Genomic DNA, 22,006 nt, shown 5'->3' on the forward strand with positions numbered 1-22,006 from the left:
GCAAAGGTGGGTGAAGTGTCTTGCCCAAGGACACAACGACAGTATGCACTCCAAGCGGGATTCGAACCGGCTACCTTCCGGTCGCCAGCCGAACACTTAGCCCATTGTGCCATCTGTCGTCCTGTATGTGATGACTTGAGGATGATAATCATTTGAGATGATGCTCTAGATTTATCCAGTCAATGGGTGGGCTCCCAAGCTCATCTTGGTGAAAACCATTAAAGGTCTCACATAGAAGACATCTTTATTTATGTATTGTATTTATTTACCTTTGCTGGACATCAGTGGAGCTGCACACTAAATCTCGTTGCACTGACGTGCAATGACAATAAAAGATATATTATATTATTATTCTGTGCAATAATTCTGTTCTCAGTCCTCTCCTGTGCAACGAACTCTTAGAAAGGGCCTGTCCCACTTTCACCACCTCTGCCGAGTTTGCCCTTGACTCATACTCGCAGCATGGTCGTCACGAGGTCGAAGGTAGGTCGTGATGCTAGTCGTAGGTACTCGTGGCATCAAGTAGGTCGGGGTGTTTTTTCAACATGATGAAAAATGTCCACGAGTAAAAAAGGTTGTGAATTAGGTCGTGAAAGTGGGACAGGCCCTTTAAGCCCCGGGCTGCTCAACCACCATCAATCAGCACTTAGTTCAGTTTAGAGGTACAGCATTGAAACAGACCCTTCAGCCCATCGAGTCCGCACCTACCAGAGATCACTGCACACTAAAACTATCCGACGCACACTCGGGACAATTTTACATTTACATTTAGCCTACAAACCTGTACGTCTTTGGAGTGTGGGAGGAAACCGAAGATCTCGGAGAAAACCCACGCAGGTCACGGGGAGAACGTACAAACTCCGTACAGACAGCACCCGTGGTCAGGTTTGAACCCGTGTCTCTGGCGCTAGAAGGCAGCAACTCTGCCGCTGCGCCACCGTGCCACCCCCAACTCTGACTATCAGATACCATGCGTCTAATTTCAATGAAACTTTAACTAATGAATTTAATTTCCACCATGCATTAGTTGGAGGACCATCTAGTGTTCTGTTCTTGTGAGTAGCAGCAACTGCTCGGACTGTACTTATACAGTGACAGCAATGTCCACCAAGTCTCCTCACCTTGAATGGCGATCCGCGGCTAAAACTAAAAGACAGGATGACATCAATGTGCCTCTGTGACTGCAGGGCAAGAGGAAACGCCGAATTGTTTGAAAATCCAGCGTCGACCAGGTGCAGCAGATTTTCCATTGGGGTTAGCTGATTGGGAGATATGGTGCGGCTTTGAACTAAAAAATAAAAATTTGAAAAGCATGATCAAATGAAAAAGTGTAAACTGGCATACTTTTACATCTTATGTAAGATTTTAAACATCATATATCTTGATGCCTCACACATGAAGGAAGAAGTTACACTTATGGTTTCCAAAAGAGTTAAAGGCAGTTACGAGGAAAGACAAGTCACACGTCCATCGAGGCCATCAATAGACAATAGGTGCAGGAGTAGGCCATTCGGCCCTTCGAGCCAGCAACGCCATTCAATGTGATCATGGCTGATCATCCCCAATCAGTAGCCCATTCCTGCCTTCTCCCCATATCCCCTGACTCCGCTATTTTTAAGCTCTCTCTTGAAAGCATCCAGAGAACCTGCCTCCACCGCCCTCTGAGGCAGAGAATTCCACAGACTCACCACTCTGTGTGAGAAAAAGTGTCTCCTCGTCTCCGTTCTAAATGGCTTACTCCTTATTCTTAAACTGTGGCCCCTGGTTCTGGACTCCCCCAACATCGGGAACATGTTTCCTGCCTCTAGCGTGTCCAAACCCTTAACAATTTTATATGTTTCAATAATATATCCTCTCGTTCTTCTAAACTCCAGAATTCCAAGATGGAGATGTAAGTTCAGCGTTGCCACTGCTGCTGTGCCTGGCTGGGGGAGATTTGAGATCCTGTATCAGACTTGAACTGTTACCCAACCAACCTGCTCAAGGGGCCAATGTGGGGGATGAAGGCCAACAGTTACTTTGAGTATTGCTGTCTGTCTCTCACAAACACAAACTCACTATCACCCATTAAAAAAACAAGGGCAAACTCGTACGCAACTGTTTTTTTTTTAGTTTGGTGAAACAGCAAGGAAACAACAGGCCCGTTGACCCACCGAGTCCACACTCAATAATATCCCCTCTCATCCGTCTAAACTCCAGAGTGTACAAGCCCAGCTGCTCCATTTTCTCAGCATGTGCCATCCCGGGAATTAACCTTGTAAACCTACGCTGCACTCCCTCAATAGCAAGAATGTCCTTCCTCAAATTAGGGAACCAAAACTGCACACAATACTCTAGGTGTGGTCTCACTGGGGCTCTGTACAACTGCAGAAGGACCTCTTTGCTCCTATACTCAACTCCTCTTGTTATGAAACAGTGCCTTTAACGGGGGGAAATCTCCCAAAACAGCTTCAGAGAAAAAAGTTGATGCATAGGCATGTTGGGGAGATGCTGGAAAGGATCTCACTGGAGAGAGAATGCACACTCAGCGAGTTAGCAGTGGAAGACACAGCCATTGTCTTCAGTGGCTCAGTGGCTTCATTGACACAGCCACAGCAGAAGGGAACAATTAAACTCCATGATGCCGACAACCACAAAGTGGTGTGATGCAATTAAATGGGAGGGTTACAGAACTGACGAGGTGCAAAAGGCATCCAAAGACAGGCTTGGTGTTCAGCTGGAAAGGGGGTGAAGATTTAGGAAGAAATTTAGGCCCTTAGACTCGAGGGCCCGAGTCTAAGGTTGAGCAGTCTAGGACTTTATTCCTTGGAGCGCAGGTGGATCAGGGGTGATCTAGAACAGGTGAATAAGAATGTGAGAGGAATAAATAAGGTAAATGCTGTCTTTTACCAAGAGTAGGGGTAGAAAGGTTTAAGGTGATCGGGAGAAAGGTTCACCTGAGGGGCAACTTTGTTTTACACAAAAGTATATGGAACGAGCTGCCGGAGGAGACAGTTGAGGCAGGTACTATCTCAATGGTTACAAAACATTTGGACAGGTATGTGGATACAATATGTTTGGAGGGGTATAGGCCCAACGCAGGCAGGTGGGATTAGTGTAGATGGGGCATGTTGGACGGCATGGGCAAGTTGGGCCGAAGGGCCTGTTCCCACACTGTATGGCTATGATCATGAAATGGAAGTGCTATAAAATTGAGAAATGTAGGTCAACATCTAAGGTCTGACACCTCCATGTTCTCCAGCCCCTCACCAGATACCGAGAAGCTTACTGTCTCCAAAGGCATCTTCCGAACTGCACAATGTGTAAATGGTGCTATGAGGTGATTATCATTCAGCAATGCTGTAGTGTAGCACAGTAATTAATTAACATAGGCAATGATGTTAGATGAAGATAGGTACCTTCCCGGCATTTGAAATTGTCATTCTCGTCATACTTTTGGTGCAGGAAGAGCCCCTTCATGAAGTTGTTGGTTTCTGATGTTGTCAAGCGTGATACAAATAGGTTCTTCATCAGAGCGTCCAACATGCCCTGTGGAATGGTCATCTGCATGTGGATTTCAGGCGAATCGCTGGGTATCTCTGCAACAGCACAATGCCAGGCCGTCAACATTTTGTTTGGGGAAGGGGTTTGTTTCTACAGCACAAGTCACCTGAGGAAATGTTCTACGCGATCGAACAAGTGCAGAGCGTGGCAGAGTGGGGAGGGAAGCAGCTCGAAGGCAGAGCCGAGTGACACGTGTAGAAGCTGGGTGGATGGTGGGATGCAGAGGAATGTCCCAGCAGGCTGAACATCTGAGGAAAGGCTTAACACAGTCAGAGAGAGGAGATACCATTGTAACCTCACAGGAGCTGGGGCAGAAACTTGGATGGAGACAGGGGGGAAAGATGTAGCAGGTGAAAATACATTTCGAGTCTGGAGAGGAAATTGAGCATTATAAGGCGGTACGTAGTGTAGCGGTAGAGTTGCTGCCTAACAGCGCCAGAGACCCGGGTTCCATCCTGACTACGGGTGCTGTCTGCACGGATTTTTGTACGTTCTCCCCGTGACCCGCGTGTGTTTTCTCCAAGATCTTCGGTTTCTTCCCGCACTCCAAAGACGTGCAGGTTTGTAGGTTAAATTGGCTTGGCCAATTATTACATGTCTGATATCATGTTGAGGGGGTCTGTGAAAAAGTGTTATTTGAAATGGGAACCCTTTTTATCATACTTTGAAGGTCTAAAGGAACTACCTATTGACTGAGGGCACTTGACAGTAAGTGGGGAGCCACCTTTATTCTGTTTTGTTATTTTATTATTGTTAAAATGTGCATTTGATTTTGTGATATACTTGTATTGTGAAAACATTAGTTGCCAAGGGGTGTTTAGGGAGGGTGGGTTAGAGTTATTTTGTTATTATTATTTATAAAAAACAAAATGGAGGGAAATGTAATGCCATACGTCAGATGAACTGTAATTTTTTTTTCCCCCAATAAAAATAAATTAAATATGAATAAATTGGCTTGGCATAAATGTCAAATAATTGTCCCTGGTGTGTGTAGGATAGTGTTAATGTGCTGGGATTGCTGGTCGGTGTGGACACGGTGGGCCAAAGGGCCTGTTTCCACACTGTATCGCTAAACAAAAACTAAACTAGGATAGAACGTATTATGGAGTCACGGCTGAATTACTGACGGCCCTTGTTCTCAATAATAGGCTGCGTCCTCCTTCACAAGGTAATCTACTCTTGTGAGACCCCAACGTCTATCTGGTTCTCTTCATTTTCAGGGAGCCTGGACCTCTATGTTTTTGCGAGTCAACTGTAGTGAATCTTTGTTTGAACCGGTCTTAAAGTTAGGGGAATAGCAACGGAGAGAGAAAATAGTGAAGATATCAGCTGAAATGGGTGGCAGACGGGAAGTTGGTAGAACGATAAGCAATTTAGGACAATCTAGGGCACCTAAAGCAACCTTGCAAGCCCAGGTCCCGAGGGATCGAGATGGGAAGAGAAGGGGGGGGTGACCATACTGAGCTCAGGCAAGGCTTGGTGGCGCAGCGGTAGAGCTACTGCCTTACAGCGCCAGAGACCCGGGATCGATCCTGACTACGGGTGCTGTCTGTACGGAGTTTGTACATATACGTTCTCCCTGTGACCTGCATGTTTTTTCTCCAAGATCTCTGGGGTTTTTCCCACACTCCAAAGACAAACAGCTTTGTAGGTTATCTAGCTTGGTGTAAGTGTAAGTTGTCCCTCGTGTGTGTAGTGTTAGTGTGTGGGGCTCGCTGGTCGGTGCGGACTCCTTGGGCCGAAAGGGCCTGTTTCCGCGCTGTATCTGGGCTTGTTCTGACCCCTTTCAGGACTTTCATATTAAGAAAGACTGGATAGACTCGGCTTGTACTCGTTAGAATTTAGAAGATTGAGGGGGGGATCTTACAGAAACATACACAATTCTTAAGGGGTTGGACAGGCTAGATGCAGGCAGATTGTTCCCGATGTTGGGGAAGTCCAGAACATGGGGTCACAGTTTAAGGATAAGGGGGAAATCTTTTAGGACTGAGATGAGAAAAACACTTTTCCCCACAGAGAGTGGTGAATCTGTGGAATTCTCTGCCACAGAAGGTAGTTGAGGCCAGTTCATTGACTATATTTAAGAGGGAGTTCGATGTGGTCCTTGTGGCTAAAGGGATCAGGGGGTATGGAGAGAAGGCAGGTACAGGATACTGAGTTGGATGATCAGCCATGATCATATTGAATGGCGGTGCAGGCTCGAAGGGCCGAATGACCTACTCCTGCACCTATTTTCTATGTTTTTATCTCTAAACTAAACTACACTAAAGGCAGCCTTAGTATTTTACCAAGGGTGAAGTTTGCCTCTGAAGGGTATGCTCGTTATTTGGGACCTTCTTAGTATCACTCATAGAGAGATTTGTGGCCCTACACAGTAATCCTACACTGACATCAAGGCGAGAGTTATTTACTGGTCTCGGTCGACAATGAAAGTGGCACCTCTTCCGCTGATAGCATCGCGCAGGCTCCGCATCCAGGTGTTGGTAGGCCCGATCAGCTCCCTCAGGACCTCATCCAGATTTGCTGCAAAAGCACTTCCCCACTGGCCTGTGTAGAAAGAAGCTTTGATTATCAGTGTAGATCTCCTCCACTTCCCTCACATGCACTTATTAAGAGGAGACGTTGCCTATTTCCTTCGCTCCATAGATGTTGCTGCACCCGCTGAGTTTCTCCAGCATTTTTGTCTACCTGCACTTATTAAGAAAGTTACATAGAAACATAGAAAATAGGTGTAGGAGGAGGCTATTCGGCCCTTCGAGCCAGCACTGCCATTCATTGTGACCATGGCTGATCGTCCCCAATCAATAACCCGTGCCTGCCTTCTCCCCATATCCCTTGATTCCACTAGCCCCTAGAGCTCTATCTAACTCTCTTAAATCCATCCAGTGACTTGGCCTCCACTGCCCTCTGTGGCAGGGAATTCCACAAATTCACAACTCTCTGGGTGAAAAAGTTTTTTCTCACCTCAGTCTTAAATGGCCTCCCCTTTATTCTAAGACTGTGGTCCCTGGTTCTGGACTCGCCAAACATTGGGAACATTTTTCCTGCATCTATCTTGTCCAGTCCTTTTATAATTTTATATGTTTCTATAAGATCCCTCCTCATCCTTCGAAACTCCAGTGAATACAAGCCTAGTCTTTTCAATCTTTCCTCATATGGCAGTCCCGCCATCCCAGGGATCAATCTCATGACCCTACGCTGCACTGCCTCAATCACAAGGATGTCCTTCCTCAAATTAGGAGACCAAAACTGTACACAATACTCCAGATGTGGTCTTACCAGAGCCCTATACAACTGCAGAAGAACCTCTTTACTCCTATACTGAAATCCTCTTGTTATGAAGGCCCACATTCCATTAGCTTTCTTCACTGCCTGCTGTACCTACACGCCAACTTTCAGTGACCGGTGTACAAGGACACCCAGGTCTCGCTGCACCTCCCCCTTACCTAACCTAACCCCATTGAGTTAATAGTTAAGACAGGTACATGGATAAGACAGGTTTGGAGGGATATGGGCCAAACACGGGCAGGTGGGACTAGTGTCGCTGGGACATGTTGGCCAGTGTGGACAAGTTGGGACAAAGGGCCTGTTTTCACGCTGCATCACTTTACAACTAATGACATCTTTGTGCAGATGACACCAGAATGACAGCAAATGAATAAGTCCCCCCATGGCAGAGATAGAGGATAAAATGACACTGGCAAAGGGAATTTTATCATAAGGAAGAATTGATTCGATTCAATTTAGGGAAGAAACTCATAATGGAGAAAATACCGTGCATTTTCAGACTTCATGAACTAATGAGGAGATACAGCCTGCAGTCTGGGGAAAGAAACTGCACTTGCTTTTATCATTCTATCCCAAATTCCACATCCCGATGTCTTGGTCACTCCATTCTAAAACTCACAACATTTGCAAAGTTAAAAATGGACATGGTGAAGAAAATCGAGGAACTTCCAGTTGTTTCGATGGCTGAAAGAGCCGTAGGTCCCACTCAACATCCACCGCCTCCTGACTTGTACCTCCCAGTAATAGCCACACGTGATATAACATGATATGACGTGATAATAGCCACTGTCCCCATAACAACACGTGAATGTATCTGCAAATCATGAATTGTTAGCCATACCGTTCAAGAAGCTGATTCTTGTTTCAGGAAACTTCTTTATTAGGTATCCCATGAAGAACTTGCTGCCAAAATGCTGGACTGGAATATAAGCTCCATATCTGGGAATTCCCACTTCGTAAGGAGTGTACTCAAACCATTCTGCAAAAGAAATAAGAATCTGGCAACCCATGTTCTAGGACTGCATTGAATTGTAAGTTAAAACAGAAATCCTGTCTTCTCTAGCTCCCAGCTCATGAAATGGCTACTGTTTCTGACCAGTGGGAAGTAAAGCCCCTGTCCCACTTAGGAGACCCAAACAGCAACCTCTGGTGACCTTGCCCGCCACCCAAGGTTTCCATGAGGTCACCGGAGGTTTTGGTCACTCTCCCTAATGGTCGAAAGTGGTTTCCGCGTAGTCGAGGCTTCATCTAGGTTGCTGCTATTTTTTCATCGTGTTTAAAACCGGCCTCGACTAAAAATAGGTTGCCGTTTTAAAAATCGATCATTTTTTAGTCGCAGGTTTAGTCGAAGCCGGTTTTCTTCATAGTCGAGGAAGGTTTTCAACATATGTGTGGGAGGTGGTAGGAGGTTGCAGGTCACCTTGACCTTGATTTTTTTTTGGGTGGCGGGCAAGGTCACCTTAGGTTGCTGTTTAGGTCTCCTAAGTGGGACAGGGGCTTAACAATACTCTCCTTTAAAGGGCTTTAAACACTCATCAAAGTGTGGTACCATTGAGAATGCGCCAGACTCTGGCATTTGACGTCAAGTTCTATGTCAGAGTTACTTCAAAGCAACAGTATCTCTAGCAGGAGCAGAATGGCCAAGGTGCTCCCCACCCACCTTGGTGTTTCCTTTTGCTGTTACTACGAGGATCTGTGTCATATTATATCCTTCACTGCCTTATAGCGCCAGAGACCCGGGTTCCATCGTGACTAGGAGTGCTTGTCTCTACGGAGTTTGTACATTCCCCCCCGTGGGTTTTCTCCGAGATCTCCGGAGGATGATGTTAATGTGCGGGGATCGCTGGTTGGGACAGACTCAGTGGACCTATTTTCGAGCTGTATCTCCAAACTAAACTCAATTAGAAACAGGCAGAGATATGTACTACCCCCCCCCCCCCCCCCCCCCCCCCCCGGCAAATGTCCACGAGATGAAACCCCAACATTTTCTCAGTGTAACAGGTGCCAGACCTGTACCTCCAAAATCTTTGGCGCTGACATTGCTCTTCACATTTAGACTGGCGTAGACAGGATATGGGTTCTGGCCCCTTCTCACTGCTCTCTGTTGGTCTGACAGCTTAGTCTTATTCTCCTGCTAAAAAGATAAATATTTCACCCACTCTGAAATATTTATATGCACTACTGTACTGCTTGTTTAGGTAAGCACCAACTACTGATTTTAAAATTAGTCAAATATCCAGAAGTGCTTCAGAGGCACAGTATTAAACAAATAGGCGGCACTGTGGAGCAGCAGTAGAGTTTCTGCCTTACAGCGCCAGAGACCACGGTTCGATCCTGGCTACGGGTGCTTGTCTGAACGTTCTCCCCGTGACCTGCGCGGGTTTTCTCCGAGAACTTTGGTTTCCTTCCACACTCCAAAGACGTACAGGTTTGCAGGTTAATTGGCTTGGTAAATGTAAATTGTCCCTAGTGTGTGTAGGACAATAGACAATAGGTGCAGGAGTAGGCCATTCGACCCTTCGAGCCAGCACCGCCATTCAATGTGATCATGGCTGATCATCCCCAATCAGTACCCCTTTCCTGCCTTCTCCCCATATCCCCTGACTCCGCTATTTTTAAGAGCCCTATCTAGCTCTCTCTTGAAAGCATCCAGAGAACCTGCCTCCACTGCCCTCTGAGGCAGAGAATTCCACAGACTCACAACTCTCTGTGGGAAAAAGTGTTTCCTCGTCTCCGTTCTAAATGGCTTACTCCTTGTTCTTAAACTGTGACCCCCTGGTTCTGGACTCCCCCAACATCGGGAATATGTTTCCTGCCTCTAGCGTGTCCAAGCCCTTAACAGTAGGATGGTGTTAATGTGTGGGGATCGCTGGTCAGTGCGGACTTGGTGGAGGGACTATTTCCGTGCTGTATCTCTAAACTAAACCAAAACTAAATCTTCTGTGGGTTCCCACAACATAAGGTGCCCTTGGTATACAGTGCATTCAGAAAGTATTCAGACCCCTTCACTTTTTCCACATTTTGTTACGTTACAGCCTTATTCTAATATGGATTAATTTCTTTTTTTTAAATCAGCCATCTACACACAGTAGCCCACAATAAAAAAGAAAAACCGGCGTTTAGAAATTTTTGAAAAGTAATTAAAAAGAAATAACTGAAATATCACATTTACATAAGTATTCAGACCCTTTACTCAGTACTTTGTTGAGGCACCTTTGGCAGCGATTACAGCCTCAAGTCTTCTTGGGTATGATGCTACAAGCTTGGCACACCTGTATTTGGGTAATTTCTCCCATTCTTCTCTGCAGATCCTCTCAAGCTCTGTCAGGTTGGATGGGGAGCGTCGATGCACAGCTATTTTCAGGTCCCTCCAGAGATGTTCGATCAGGTTCAAGTCCGGGCCCTGGCTGGGCCACTCAAGGACATTCACAGACTTGTCACAAAGCCACTCCTGCGTTGTCTTGGCTGTGTGCTTAGGGTCGTTGTCCTGTTGGAAGGTGAACCTCTGCCCCAGTCTGAGGTCCAGAACACTCTGGAGCAGGTTTTCATCAAGGATCTCTCTGTACTTTGCTCCGTTCATCTTTCCCTCGATCCTGACTAGTCTCCCAGTTCCTGCCACTGAAAAACATCCCCGCAGCATGATGCTGCCACCACCATGCTTCACCGTAGGTATGGTATTGGCCAGGTGATGAGTGGTGCCTGGTTTCCTCCAGACGTGACGCTTGGCATTCAGGCCAAAGAGTTCAATCTTGGTTTCATCAGACCAGAGAATCTTGTTTCTCATGGTCTAAGAGTCCTTTAGGTGCCTTTTGGCAAACTCCAAGCGGGCTGTCATGTGCCTTTCACTGAGGAGTGGCTTCCGTCTGGCCACTCTACCATAAAGGCCTGATTGGTGGAGTGCTGCAGATATAGTTGTCCTTCTGGAAGGTTCTCCCATCTCCACAGAGGAACTCTGGAGCTCTGTCAGAGTGACCATCGGGTTCTTGGTCACCTACCTGACCAAGGCCCTTCTCCACCGATTGCTCAGTTTGGCCGGGCTGGCCGGCTCTATGAAGAGTCCTGGTGGTTCCAAAGTTCTTCAATTTAAGAATGACGGAGGCCACTGTGCTCTTCGGGACCTGCAATGCTGCAGAAATTGTTTTATACCCTTCCCCAGATCTGTGTCTCGACACATTCCTGTCTCGGAGGTCTACGGACAATTCCTTTGTCTTCATGGCTTGGTTTTTGCTCTGACATGCACTCAACTGTGGGACCTTATATAGACAGGTGTGTGCCTTTCCAAATCATGTACAATCAATTTAATTTACCACTGGTGGACTCCAATCAAGTTGTAGAAACATCTCAAGGATAATCAATGGAAACAGGATAAACCTAAGCTCAATTTTGAGTGTCATAGCAAAGGGTCTGAATACTTATGTAAAACTGATATTTCAGTTATTTCTTTTTAATTATTTGGCAAAAATTTCTAAACACCTGTTTTCGCTTCTTCATTCTGTGGTATTGTGTGTAGATTGATGATTTAAAAAAAAAATTTAATCCATTTTAAAATAAGGCTGTAACGTAAAATGTGGAAAAAGTGAAGGGGTCTGAATACTTTCTGAATGCACTGTATCTGCTGGGAGCATTCGTACATGAATAGAGGATAAAGGTTGGGCCCACTCCCACTTCAGGAAAGCTCCCTCCCGCAGTGTCTCAAGAACCTCCCTGTAAGGGTTGGTTAACCATGCCCCCTCCTCAAAGGGAAAATCAAAATCTGGCAGACGCCAAAAACCTGCAATTAACTGAGGATGGTGGCAACACTCAGCAGACCAGGCAGCACCTAGAATATAGAACAATGTAGCTCAGGCCGTTCAGCCCATCACATCTGCACCGGCTGTGATGGCAGACTAAACTATCCCATCTGCCTGCATGTGATCCCTCTATTCCTTGTGTGTTCCTGCATCCATCAAAATGTCTCTAAACCCCTGCTACCCTGTCTGCTTCCACCACCTCCTTTGGCAGCACATTTCAGGCATTTCTTCTCCCGTGCAAAATAACTTGTCCCGGAAATCTTATTTAAACTTTCCCCCCCTCTCACATAAATGCCTCATCGCTTGTATTTGACATTTCCACACTGGGGAAAATGTCTAGCCTATCTATGCTTCTATACCTGATTTAAAAAAATACATGTTTATATATGTAGATGAAACAGTTTTGCTGATTTGATCCGTGCCTGGTTTTGCTGCTGATGACCTGATCCATAATCCATGTCAGGTTTTCCACACCACCACCTGGTGACATGCGGGTAGCCATGTTAGTTAGTTCAATATGTGATTCGGAGCATGCCGTGTGCATTTCAATGACCTTTGGCCTCTCGTCCACGCTGCTATCGGTCAAATCTGACAGGGGCTCAGCCTTGCTGCAAATTTATGGGCTGTTCTGTGTTAAGTCGGGATCGGCAACATCTCCAGAAATGGTTACGCCTCTTGCACCGATGACCAAAGGCAGGGCACTTCACTCTCCTAGCCAAGTGCCCCACCACAGTTACATTCTTGAATAAAATGAGCCACAGGGTAATGAAGCTGTCTCTGCCTTGTTCATTCTTGCCTGGGTTGACTGGGAGATAAGGCCTGAGTGCTCCCAAGCGGACCTTGTAGTGCTATCCAAAGATCCTATAGCGGAGCAAGATAGACCACTCCTGCTAAATGCAATGGGCTGACGTGTAGTACACAACGGAGCGGAACGTGGGCCTTTATTTCATCCATTTCAGTAACCTGACCCGACCCAACTCGCAGTGTAATCAACATTGTGGGGGAACAGTTTGTGTTAATAAATTTAAATTCTGAAAATGAGGAGAAGATTTTTCCCAAGTAACTTTTATTTTTACGAGGATGTTTCCGTAACCAGCTTCCGTCTCCGCACTAGTATCTTTGCTCCGCTACGGGATCTTTGGTGCGGAGACGGAATCCGGTTACAGAAATGGGGCTGAAAATTACCCATGAATCTGCCACTGACCGTACTACGTCTTTTTCGTCGAGTGGACTATCTTGCTCGCTATAGGATCTATGGTGCTATCTGCTGCTGCGTTTGTTGCCTTGGAAACGGAGCTAGCACACTATCAACCCCTATTCTGGAATGTATACTATCAACTCTCACGTTGGAATGTGGTGCTTGAGTGAGCGTTTGAGCATTGCGAAGTCTCACAGACCGCGATAGCTCTATCCAGAGTTGTTGTAGGATCGCAGACGAGCTTTCTTCTCAGCTTGTCATTAAAGAAGTCCGCACACCAACCGGTCTCTAATAAATTAATCTTTGCGACCGCCACATCTGCAAGTTCCTGCAGCCTTCTTTACAGCACAAACGATTCAAAAGTTTCGCCCTCATTCTGGTACCTTGAGAGAAATTTCACATGTTCGATGAGTGGATTAGCTTGAGGGTCACACAACTGTCGAAACTTTCTCTTGAGACACTGCGGGTCTTGTGGCGACTCACGATCGTTGTTCCACCATCGGCAGGTTGATGAGTTATTGTCCCAGCATACACACACTGTTGTGCTCGTTCATAAGCTACATCTCCTGCGAGGAGAAGAAGCATGCTTGCACGGACCATTGCCGGCTTGTCGTGAGAAGTTGCAGCAATAAACAAATCACACTGTCGCTCAAAGGTTCGCCACCGCTGTCCAATTCTGCTATCGAAAACCAGTGGGTCAGGTTTTCTGAAAGCTTTAAAGCCCTGTCCCACGGTACGAGTTCATTCCAAGAGCTCTCCCGAGTTTCAAAAAAATCAAACTCGCGGTAAGCACGGAGAATGAACGTAGCGGGTACGTCGGAGCTCGGAGACGTCTCTTAGCGGCTCGTAACGCTAACGGCAGGTACTCGAGAAGACTCGCTAACGGCAGGTAAGCTCGGGAAGACTCGTGAAGATTTTTCAACATGATGAAAAATGTCCACGAGAGCCCCGAGTACCGAAGAGCGGCCATTACCGTAAATCTCCGAGTTCGAATCAGGGCAAATCGGGAGAGCTCTTGGAATGAACTCGTACCGTGGGACAGGGCTTTTAGCCATGTGCAAAGTACTTATGATACAGAGTCATTATATATCATAACAAGTACTTTGATTTCGATACATAGAGAAACCATTGAAATAAGTACTGCAGGCTCCGAATCATATATTGAACTAACTAGCATGGCTGCCCGCATGTCACCTGGTGGTGGAGTGGAAAACCTGACATGGATGTAGGGGGCGCTGTCCTGTGTATGGCTGCCCTGCCAGCAGTTGTCTGTCTTTTCACCGTTTTATTTTTATTTTTAGTTAGTTAAAGTGTTTTGTTTGGAGGTCTAGACTTTTTTGTGTGGGGGGTGGGGGGGAGGAAACGGGGAAACTACCTTTCAGGGTCCCTACCTGGTCGGAGAGGCAGCTTTTCTCCGGGCTGCAGTTTCGACCTGTCCTCGTGGCCTACGAGCGGGCCTGGAGCGGCGTTTCCTGTCGCGGACCGCCCAGAACCTCGGCTTCGGCGGCGGCACAGCGCTGGAGCGCTATTGTGGAGCAGGCGATGCCTTGCCCGGGTCGCCGCGCTGGATTTCGGTGAGCCGGGAACAACATCGCGGAGCTGCGGGACTGTGGAGCGGCCAGCTGCGGGCGGCGGCGCCGAACTTTACACTGGGAGCCTGGGATCTCGCGACGAGATCGCCAGTTGTGGAGCTCCAACCGGCGCGGCCTTGTCGGCTTTGGAAGCCGCGGCCTCCAGTACGGAAGCAGCCGTTCCAGGGTTCCCATGCCGCTGAGAGGACTCTCCCGACGCCGGAGCAACATCACCCGGCGAGAACGGCCTGGAACATCGGGACTCCGTAGAGGCAATTGTGGAGGCCTCAATAGGCCCGACTATGGGTGAACTGGGGTTGGGGACTGGACTTTGTGCCTTCCCTCATGGTGGGAGCCATTGTGGGGGGATGTTCTTTGTGTTTAAGACTCTCATTGGTGTTATGTCTGTATTCTTTTTTTGTGTGCTGCAAAATGGCAAAAAGCATTTCACTTCACTACACCTCGGTGTATGTGAATGTGACTAATAAAATACCTTTGAATACCTTTGATACCTTTGATTATGAATCAGGTCATCAGCAGCAAAACCAGACACGAATCAAATCAGCAATACTGTTTCATCTACAATATGGTTCTCTCATATATCTCCCCTCAGCCACCAACTCTCCAGCGGAAAAAAATCCAAGTTTGTGTAACCTTTCTTCGTAACTAATACCTTTTAATCCAGATAGCATTGTGGTTAACCTCTTCTGTACCTTCTCCAAAGCCGTCACATCCCTCCTGTAATGGGATGACCAGAACTGCAAACAATACTCCAAACGTGAGCGAGACAACGTTTTTATAAAGATGCAAGGTGACTCGCTAACTTGTATTCAATGTTTCAACTAATGAAGGCAAGTCTGCCATATGCCTTCTTTACTACCTATCCAATTGTGTTGCCACTTTCAGAGAGCTATGGACTATGGACTCTGTTGTTTCTGCTCCTAAGGATCCTGTACTTTCTCTGTACCCTGCTCTTGCTTTAACTTGCAAAATGCAACACCTCCCACTTGCCTAGATCACCCTGAGATCGCATCGAAATATCTTTCCTTAATACTCTGAATGCATCTAATTTCACCGAGAATGTGTTGAACCGTGCTGTGGGGGGTTTGCCACGGTGTTTGTAGAGGCCTCTGTGAAACTCTAGCATGTAGCGTGGAAACAGGCCCTTCAGCCCAACGCCAACCAACATGTCCCATCTACACTAGACCCACCTGCCAGCGTTTGGCCCGTATCCCTCTAAAACCTATGCTATCCATGGACCTGTCCAAATGTTTCTTCAAGGTGCGATGGTACCTGCGCATGTACCTAGAATGATGACTGCACCTGGTCAAAGGGGGGTGGTTCTGACTACTGCTTACCCCAATATTTTCCCAAATCAATGGAGACGGTTTGAGGTGACTAGAGAGGAGAGACTAGGGTGGCCATGGTGGCACAGCGGTAGAGTTGCTATTACAAGTGATACAGCGCTTGCAGCACCAGAGACCCGTGTTCGACCCCGACTACAGGTGCTGTCTGTACGGAGTTTGTACGTTCTCCCCGTGAATTTTCTCCGAGATCTTCGGTTTCCTCCCACACTCCAGGTTTGTAGGTGTAATTGGCTTGGTGTATGTGTAAATCGTCCCTAGTGTGTGTAGGACAGTGTTGATGTGCGGGGATCGCTGGTTGGTGCGGACTTGGTGGGCCGAAGGGCCTGTTTCCGTGCTGTATCTCCAAACTAAACTAAACTAAACTAAAGTAAACAACTATGGTTCTGCTGTTATCTAACACAGTACCTTCCCGTATATAAATGACTCGATGATGAGTCCCCACAGGTCTGGAATGGACACACTATAGCCTGAGCGATTCCTCTCCGCCAGGGCATTAATGTAGTACCCTACCCGATCCTTGGACAGAGCAAAACTCTTACTCCTGGTTACGTGTGGCTTGATTCTCTTAATTGCCTCTCTGATGTCCTTGAGAGACCATTCGGAATCCTGGTACAGATGAGATATGCACCTGGCAAGAAATGACATTGTAATCATGGAGTCAAAGTCACGGAGCATGCAAACAGACCCTTCAGCCCAACTTGCCCATGCCGATCGAGATGTCCCATCTACACCAGTCACACCTGGCCCGAATCCCTCTAAACCTCTTCTCCATGTACCTATCCAAATGTCTTTTAAATGTTGTTATGGTATCTGCCTCAACGACCTCCTGTGGCGATTCGATCCACATACCCTTTATGTGGAAAAAGTTGCCCCTCAGATTCATATTCATCTTTCCCCTCTAACCTTAAACCTATAGTCTGGTCACCAAATTATAGGGAAGATGTCAACAAAATAGAGAGAGTACAGAGGAGATTTACTAGAATGTTGCCTGGGTTTCAGCAACTAAGTTACAGAGAAAGGTTGAACAAGATAGATCTTTATTCTTTGGAGCGCAGAAGGTTAAGGGGAGACTTGATAGAGGTCTTTAAAATGATGGTGGGCGGCGCGACTCTCGTCAGCAGCGGCCTCTGCAGTCCGTCTGTGTTTTATTATTTTTTGTCTCGTTTTTATATAGTTTTTGTTATTTTTTTTGTTGGGGTATGTGTGTGGGGGGGTGGGGGGGAGGGGGTAACTTTAAAATCTTTCCCCTGAACGGGAGACCCGACCTTTTCTTTGTCGGGTCTCCGTTGTCGTTGGGACTGCAACGTGGAGCGGCCTCCAACAGGAACGACCTGGGGTTCCAGCTGCGGAGCTGCCGACTACACACCGTCACGGGGCTGGCCGAGTCCAGAGCGGGTGGAGCGGTGGTGGACGCTGCTGCCACCCGACCTCCGGAGTTTCGGAGGCTGCAACTGCGGGTTTGGCGGACGGCGGCACCGGGAGCCCGCGGGTCCCTGCTGGGTGACCGCTTTTCGGGGCTTCCGCAACGGCGACTTCTCCCGCCCGAGTTGCGGGGTTGAAGAGCACCTGAGCGGGGCCTTACACCATCACCCCGCGCGGCTTGGAATGGCCGCGGGACTTTGCGAGCGCCCGCCGGGGGCTCTAACAACTAGACCCGGTGCGCGGCGTTGCATCACCCGGTGTGGCTTTAATGGCCGCGGGACAATCGCCATCGCCAGCCGGGGGCTTTGACTTTGACTCTGACTCTGACATCGGGGGGGAGAGTGCAGTGGAGAGATAAGTTTTTTTTGCCTTCCATCACAACGATGTGATGGATGTTTGTGTAAACTGTGTTGTGTCTTGGGTCTATTTGTTTTGTAATGTATGGCTGCATAAACGACATTTCGTTTGGACCTCAAGGGGTCCAAATGACAATAAATTGAATTGTATTGTATTGTATGAGAGGGATAGACAGAGTTGACGTGGATAAGCTTTTTCCATTGAGAGTAGGGAAGATTCAAACAAGAGGACATGATTTGTGAATTAAGGGACAAAAGTTTAGGGGCAACATGAGGGGGAACTTCTTTACTCAGAGAGTGGTAGCTGTGTGGAATAAGCTTCCAGTGGAAGTGGTGAAGGCAGGTTCGTTTTTATCATTTAAAAATAAATTGGATAGGTATATGGACGGGAAAGGAATGGAGGGTTATGGTCTGAGTGCAGGTAGATGGGACTAGGTGAGAGTAAGTGTTCGGCACGGACTAGAAGGGCCGAGATGGCCTGTTTCCGTGCTGTAATTGTTATATGGTTATATGGTTATAGTTCTTGATCCCTACTCTGGGTTACTATTCACCTCATGATCTTATACACCTCTATAAGATCACCCCTCCTCCTCCTGCACTCCAAGGAATGATGTCCAAGCCGGCCTAACTTCTCACTATAGCTCAGGCCCTTAAGTCCTGGCAACATCCTCGTAAATCTTCTCTGCAGCTTAACAACATTTTACCTATAGCAGAGTACCCAAATCTGAACACAATACTCCATATGTGAGCTCACCAATGTCTTGTACAACTGTGACATAACATCCCAGCGTCTGTACTCAACATCTGTAAAGATGCAACACCTGTCCCTTTACCTCCCCCCTTGACTCCATCCAAGGGACCAACAGTCTTTCCAGGTGAGGCAGAGGTTCACTTGCACCTCCTCCAACCTCATCTACTGTATCCACTGTTCCAGGTGTCAACTTCTCTACATCGGCGACACCAAGCGCAGACTCGGCGATCGTTTCGCTGAACACCTCCGCTCAGTCCGTCGTAACCTACTTGATCTCCCGGTGGCTCAGCACTTCAACTCCCCCTCCCATTCCCAATCTGACCTTTCTGTCCTGGGCCTCCTCCATTGTCAGAGTGAGGCCCACCGCAAATTGGAGGAACAGCACCTCATATTTTGCTTGGGTAGTTTACACCCCAGCGGTATGAACATTGACTTCTCTAACTTCAGATAGCCCTTGCTTTCTCTCTTCATCCCCTTCCCCTTCCCAGTTCTCCCACTAGTCTCACTGTCTCCGCCTACATTCCATCTCTGTCCCGCCCCCTCCCCGACATTAGTCTGAAGAAGGGTCTCGACCCGAAATGTCGCCCGTTCCTTCTCTCCAGAGATGCCGCCTGTCCTGCTGAGTTACTCCAGCATTTTGTGTCTACCTACTATACTCAATACCCCGACAGATGAAAGTCAGTGCACTGAAAGCCTTCTTGACCACCCTACCGACCTGTGACCCACCTTCTAGATCCCTCGGTTCTGCAACACTCCCCAGAGCCGAACCATTCACTGTGAAGGTAGTGCCCTTGTTTGACTTCCCAAAATGAACACCTCCACATTAAACTCCATCAGCCATTCCTCAGCCCACTCGCCCAACTGATCAAGATCCTATCTACAATACCGCCCACTTTAGTTGTCATTTGCAAACTGGTACATTCTCCTCCAAATCATTGATGTAAACCACAAACAGCAGAGCCCAATACTGATCCCCTGAGTCACACCACTAATCACAGGCCTCCGCTACGAAAAACAACCTTCCACCATCACCCTCTGCTTCCTTCCATTAAGCAAAGTTTCCATCCATTCAGCTATCTCTCCTTGGATCCCATGTGATCTAACCTTCCAGAGCAGCCTACAATAGACAATAGGTGCAGGAGAAGGCCATTTGGCCCTTCGAGCCAGCACCGCCATTCAATGTGATCATGGCTGATCATCCCCAATCAGAACCCCGTTCCTGCCTTCTCCCCATATCCCCTGACTACCATGCAGAACCTTATCAAGTACCTTGCTGAAGTCCATATAGACAATGTCAATGGCTCTGCCCTCATCTTTGGTTACTTCTTCAACCAAATTTGTGAGACACAGTCTCCCACGTACAAAACCATGTTGACTATCCCTAATCAACCCTTGTCTATCCAAATGTATATAAATCTTATACCTCAGAATACTCTCCAGTCACCTGCCTGCCACAGATGCTAGGCTCACTGGTTTAGAGTTCCCAGACTTTTCCTTGCAGCCTTTCTTAAATAAAGGCACAATATTAGCCATTCGCCAGTATTTTGACACCTCTCCCATATCTCAGGCAGGGCACCTGCAATTTCCTCACCAGCCTCCCAATGAGCCTTCAGATATATGTACGTGATCAGGCCCAGGAGATGTGTCTATCTTCATACACCTTAGGACGTTCAGCACCTCCTCGACTCAATACTGTCCTCAAGACACTTCTATTAACTGTCCCAAGTTCCCCAGTCTTCATGACTTTCTCCATTGTGAAAACAGAGGGGGAAAAACTCAGAAGGCTTTGCCCATCCCTGCAGCTCAAAACAGATGACTGCTTTGGTGTCTGAGGGCCCTATGCTCTCTCTAGTCATGTGTAAGAAAGCACTGCAGATGCTGGTTTAAATCGAAGGAATGGGTGACGTTTCGGGTCGAGACCCTTCTTCAGACCGATCCGAAACGTCCCCCATTCCCTCCCTCCAGAGATGCTGCCTCACCCGCTGAGTTACTCCAGCATTTTGTGTCTACCCTCTCTCTACTCACCGTGTTTCCCTTAACGTACTTTATATACTTGTAAAATCCCTTTGCATTTCTCTTAATATTATCTGCCAGGGTTATCTCCTGCCCCTTTTGCTCTCCTGATTTCCATTAACACCTCCAGGGATACACATCATCCCATTTGCCTACACCTGTCTCATACCACCTCCTTTTCTCCTGAGCAGCTCCTCAATTTCTCTCATCATCCAAACCTCCCCACGCCCACCTGCCTTGCCCTTCACTCTAACAGGAACATGCATGCCTTAAACTCTGATCACCACACTTATAAAAGCACCCCACTTTCCGGACGTTCCTTTGCCCCCAAACATCCTGCTCCAAAACAACTTGAGTGAGTTCTTGTCTAATGCCACCAATGTTGGTCATGCCCCAATTCAGAATTTTAACGGGCCCTGTTGTTACCCATAAATATCTTACAACTAATAGGTCCCAAAAAGCTCATCAACAGACACTTTGTCACTTGCCCTTCCCAATTTCAAAGCTTCACCCTCTCCCGTGTCGGGCCCTCTACATATTGCTTGAGGAAACTTTCCTCAACAAGTTTGACAAATTCCACACTATCTAGGCCAGGGGTCGGCAACCTACGGCCCCCGTAACCCGAAATCATCCGGCCTGCAGGCGGATTTTTTCCCCCCGTAATAATCCGGCCCGCCCCGGGCGCCGAGCTCTGGCCGTACCGCATCCTGCGCAAAGCCGCCGGCAAGGCCGCGCACCTTCTGTGAACACGTTTAAGAAAGAACTGCAGATGCTGGAAAAATCGAAGGTAGACTAAAATAGAAAACATAGAAAATAGGTGCAGGACGAGGCCATTCGGCCCTTCGAGCCAGCACCACCATTCATTGTGATCATGGCTGATCATCCCCAATCAATAACCCGTGCCTGCCTTCTCCCCATATCCCTTGATTCTACTAGCCCCTAGAGCTCTATCTAACTCTCTCTTAAATCCATCCAGTGACTTGGCCTCCACTGCCCTCTGTGGCAGGGAATTCCACAAATTCACAACTCTCTGGGTGATAAAGTTTTTTCTCACCTCAGTCTTAAATGACCTCCCCTTTATTCTAAGAGGAAAATGCTGGAGAGACTCGGCGGGTGAGACATGCGAGGATTGCATGAGGCTGCCTCACCCGCTGAGTTTCTCCAGCATTATTGTCTACCTTCTGTGACCACGTGATTTGATGCCTACCAACTGGGCGGGGTGGGGGCGGGTTCCATGTGTACACGTGATAGATGTGGCCCAATGTGGGGCAGTGCCTACTTGGCTGTCACTTGGCAAGGCCAGATGTGTACTGAACACCAGCTTTTCCCCAGTCTCAAATGCAAGAGGGAGGAAGAGGAAAGTCCACGACAGACAGACAGCTTGCTGGATATCACCTCAGGTGTTTCCGACTGCCAACAAGGCCTACAGCTTAGTAATACGACACCCAGTCTGAAGAAGGGTCTCAACCCGAAACGTCACCCATTCCTTCTCTCCAGAGATGCTGCCTGTCCCGCTGAGTTACTCCAGCTTTTTGTGTCTACCTTCGGTGTAAACCAGCATCTGCAGTTCCTTCCTACAGGACGTTGCCTATTTCCTTCGCTCTATAGATGCTGCTGCACCCGCTGAGTTTCTCCAGCACTTTTGTCTACCTCCTTCCTACACATTATATTTGAAGCATTTCCATTGCCTGCTCATCGGGTACTTTG

The 22,006-nt window shown here is 47.6% G+C and overlaps 1 protein-coding gene across 1 annotated transcript in view; it reads right to left on the reverse strand.

The window, feature by feature from the left end:
* Positions 1-22,006, reverse strand: part of LOC116977288 (cytosolic phospholipase A2 zeta-like) — a 69,441-nt gene that overhangs the window by 4,223 nt on the left and 43,212 nt on the right. Inside the window, exons 13-18 of the mRNA XM_033027784.1 lie at positions 16,163-16,385; positions 8,848-8,962; positions 7,673-7,810; positions 5,983-6,090; positions 3,399-3,578; positions 1,122-1,288 (exon numbers count right to left, since the gene is read on the reverse strand). Of these exons, the coding sequence (XP_032883675.1) occupies positions 1,122-1,288; positions 3,399-3,578; positions 5,983-6,090; positions 7,673-7,810; positions 8,848-8,962; positions 16,163-16,385 (931 nt within the window). The remainder of the gene's footprint in view (positions 1-1,121; positions 1,289-3,398; positions 3,579-5,982; positions 6,091-7,672; positions 7,811-8,847; positions 8,963-16,162; positions 16,386-22,006) is intronic.

The sequence above is a fragment of the Amblyraja radiata genome, chromosome 9, assembly GCF_010909765.2.
Source record: "Amblyraja radiata isolate CabotCenter1 chromosome 9, sAmbRad1.1.pri, whole genome shotgun sequence".
Classification (NCBI taxonomy): Eukaryota; Metazoa; Chordata; class Chondrichthyes; order Rajiformes; family Rajidae; genus Amblyraja; species Amblyraja radiata.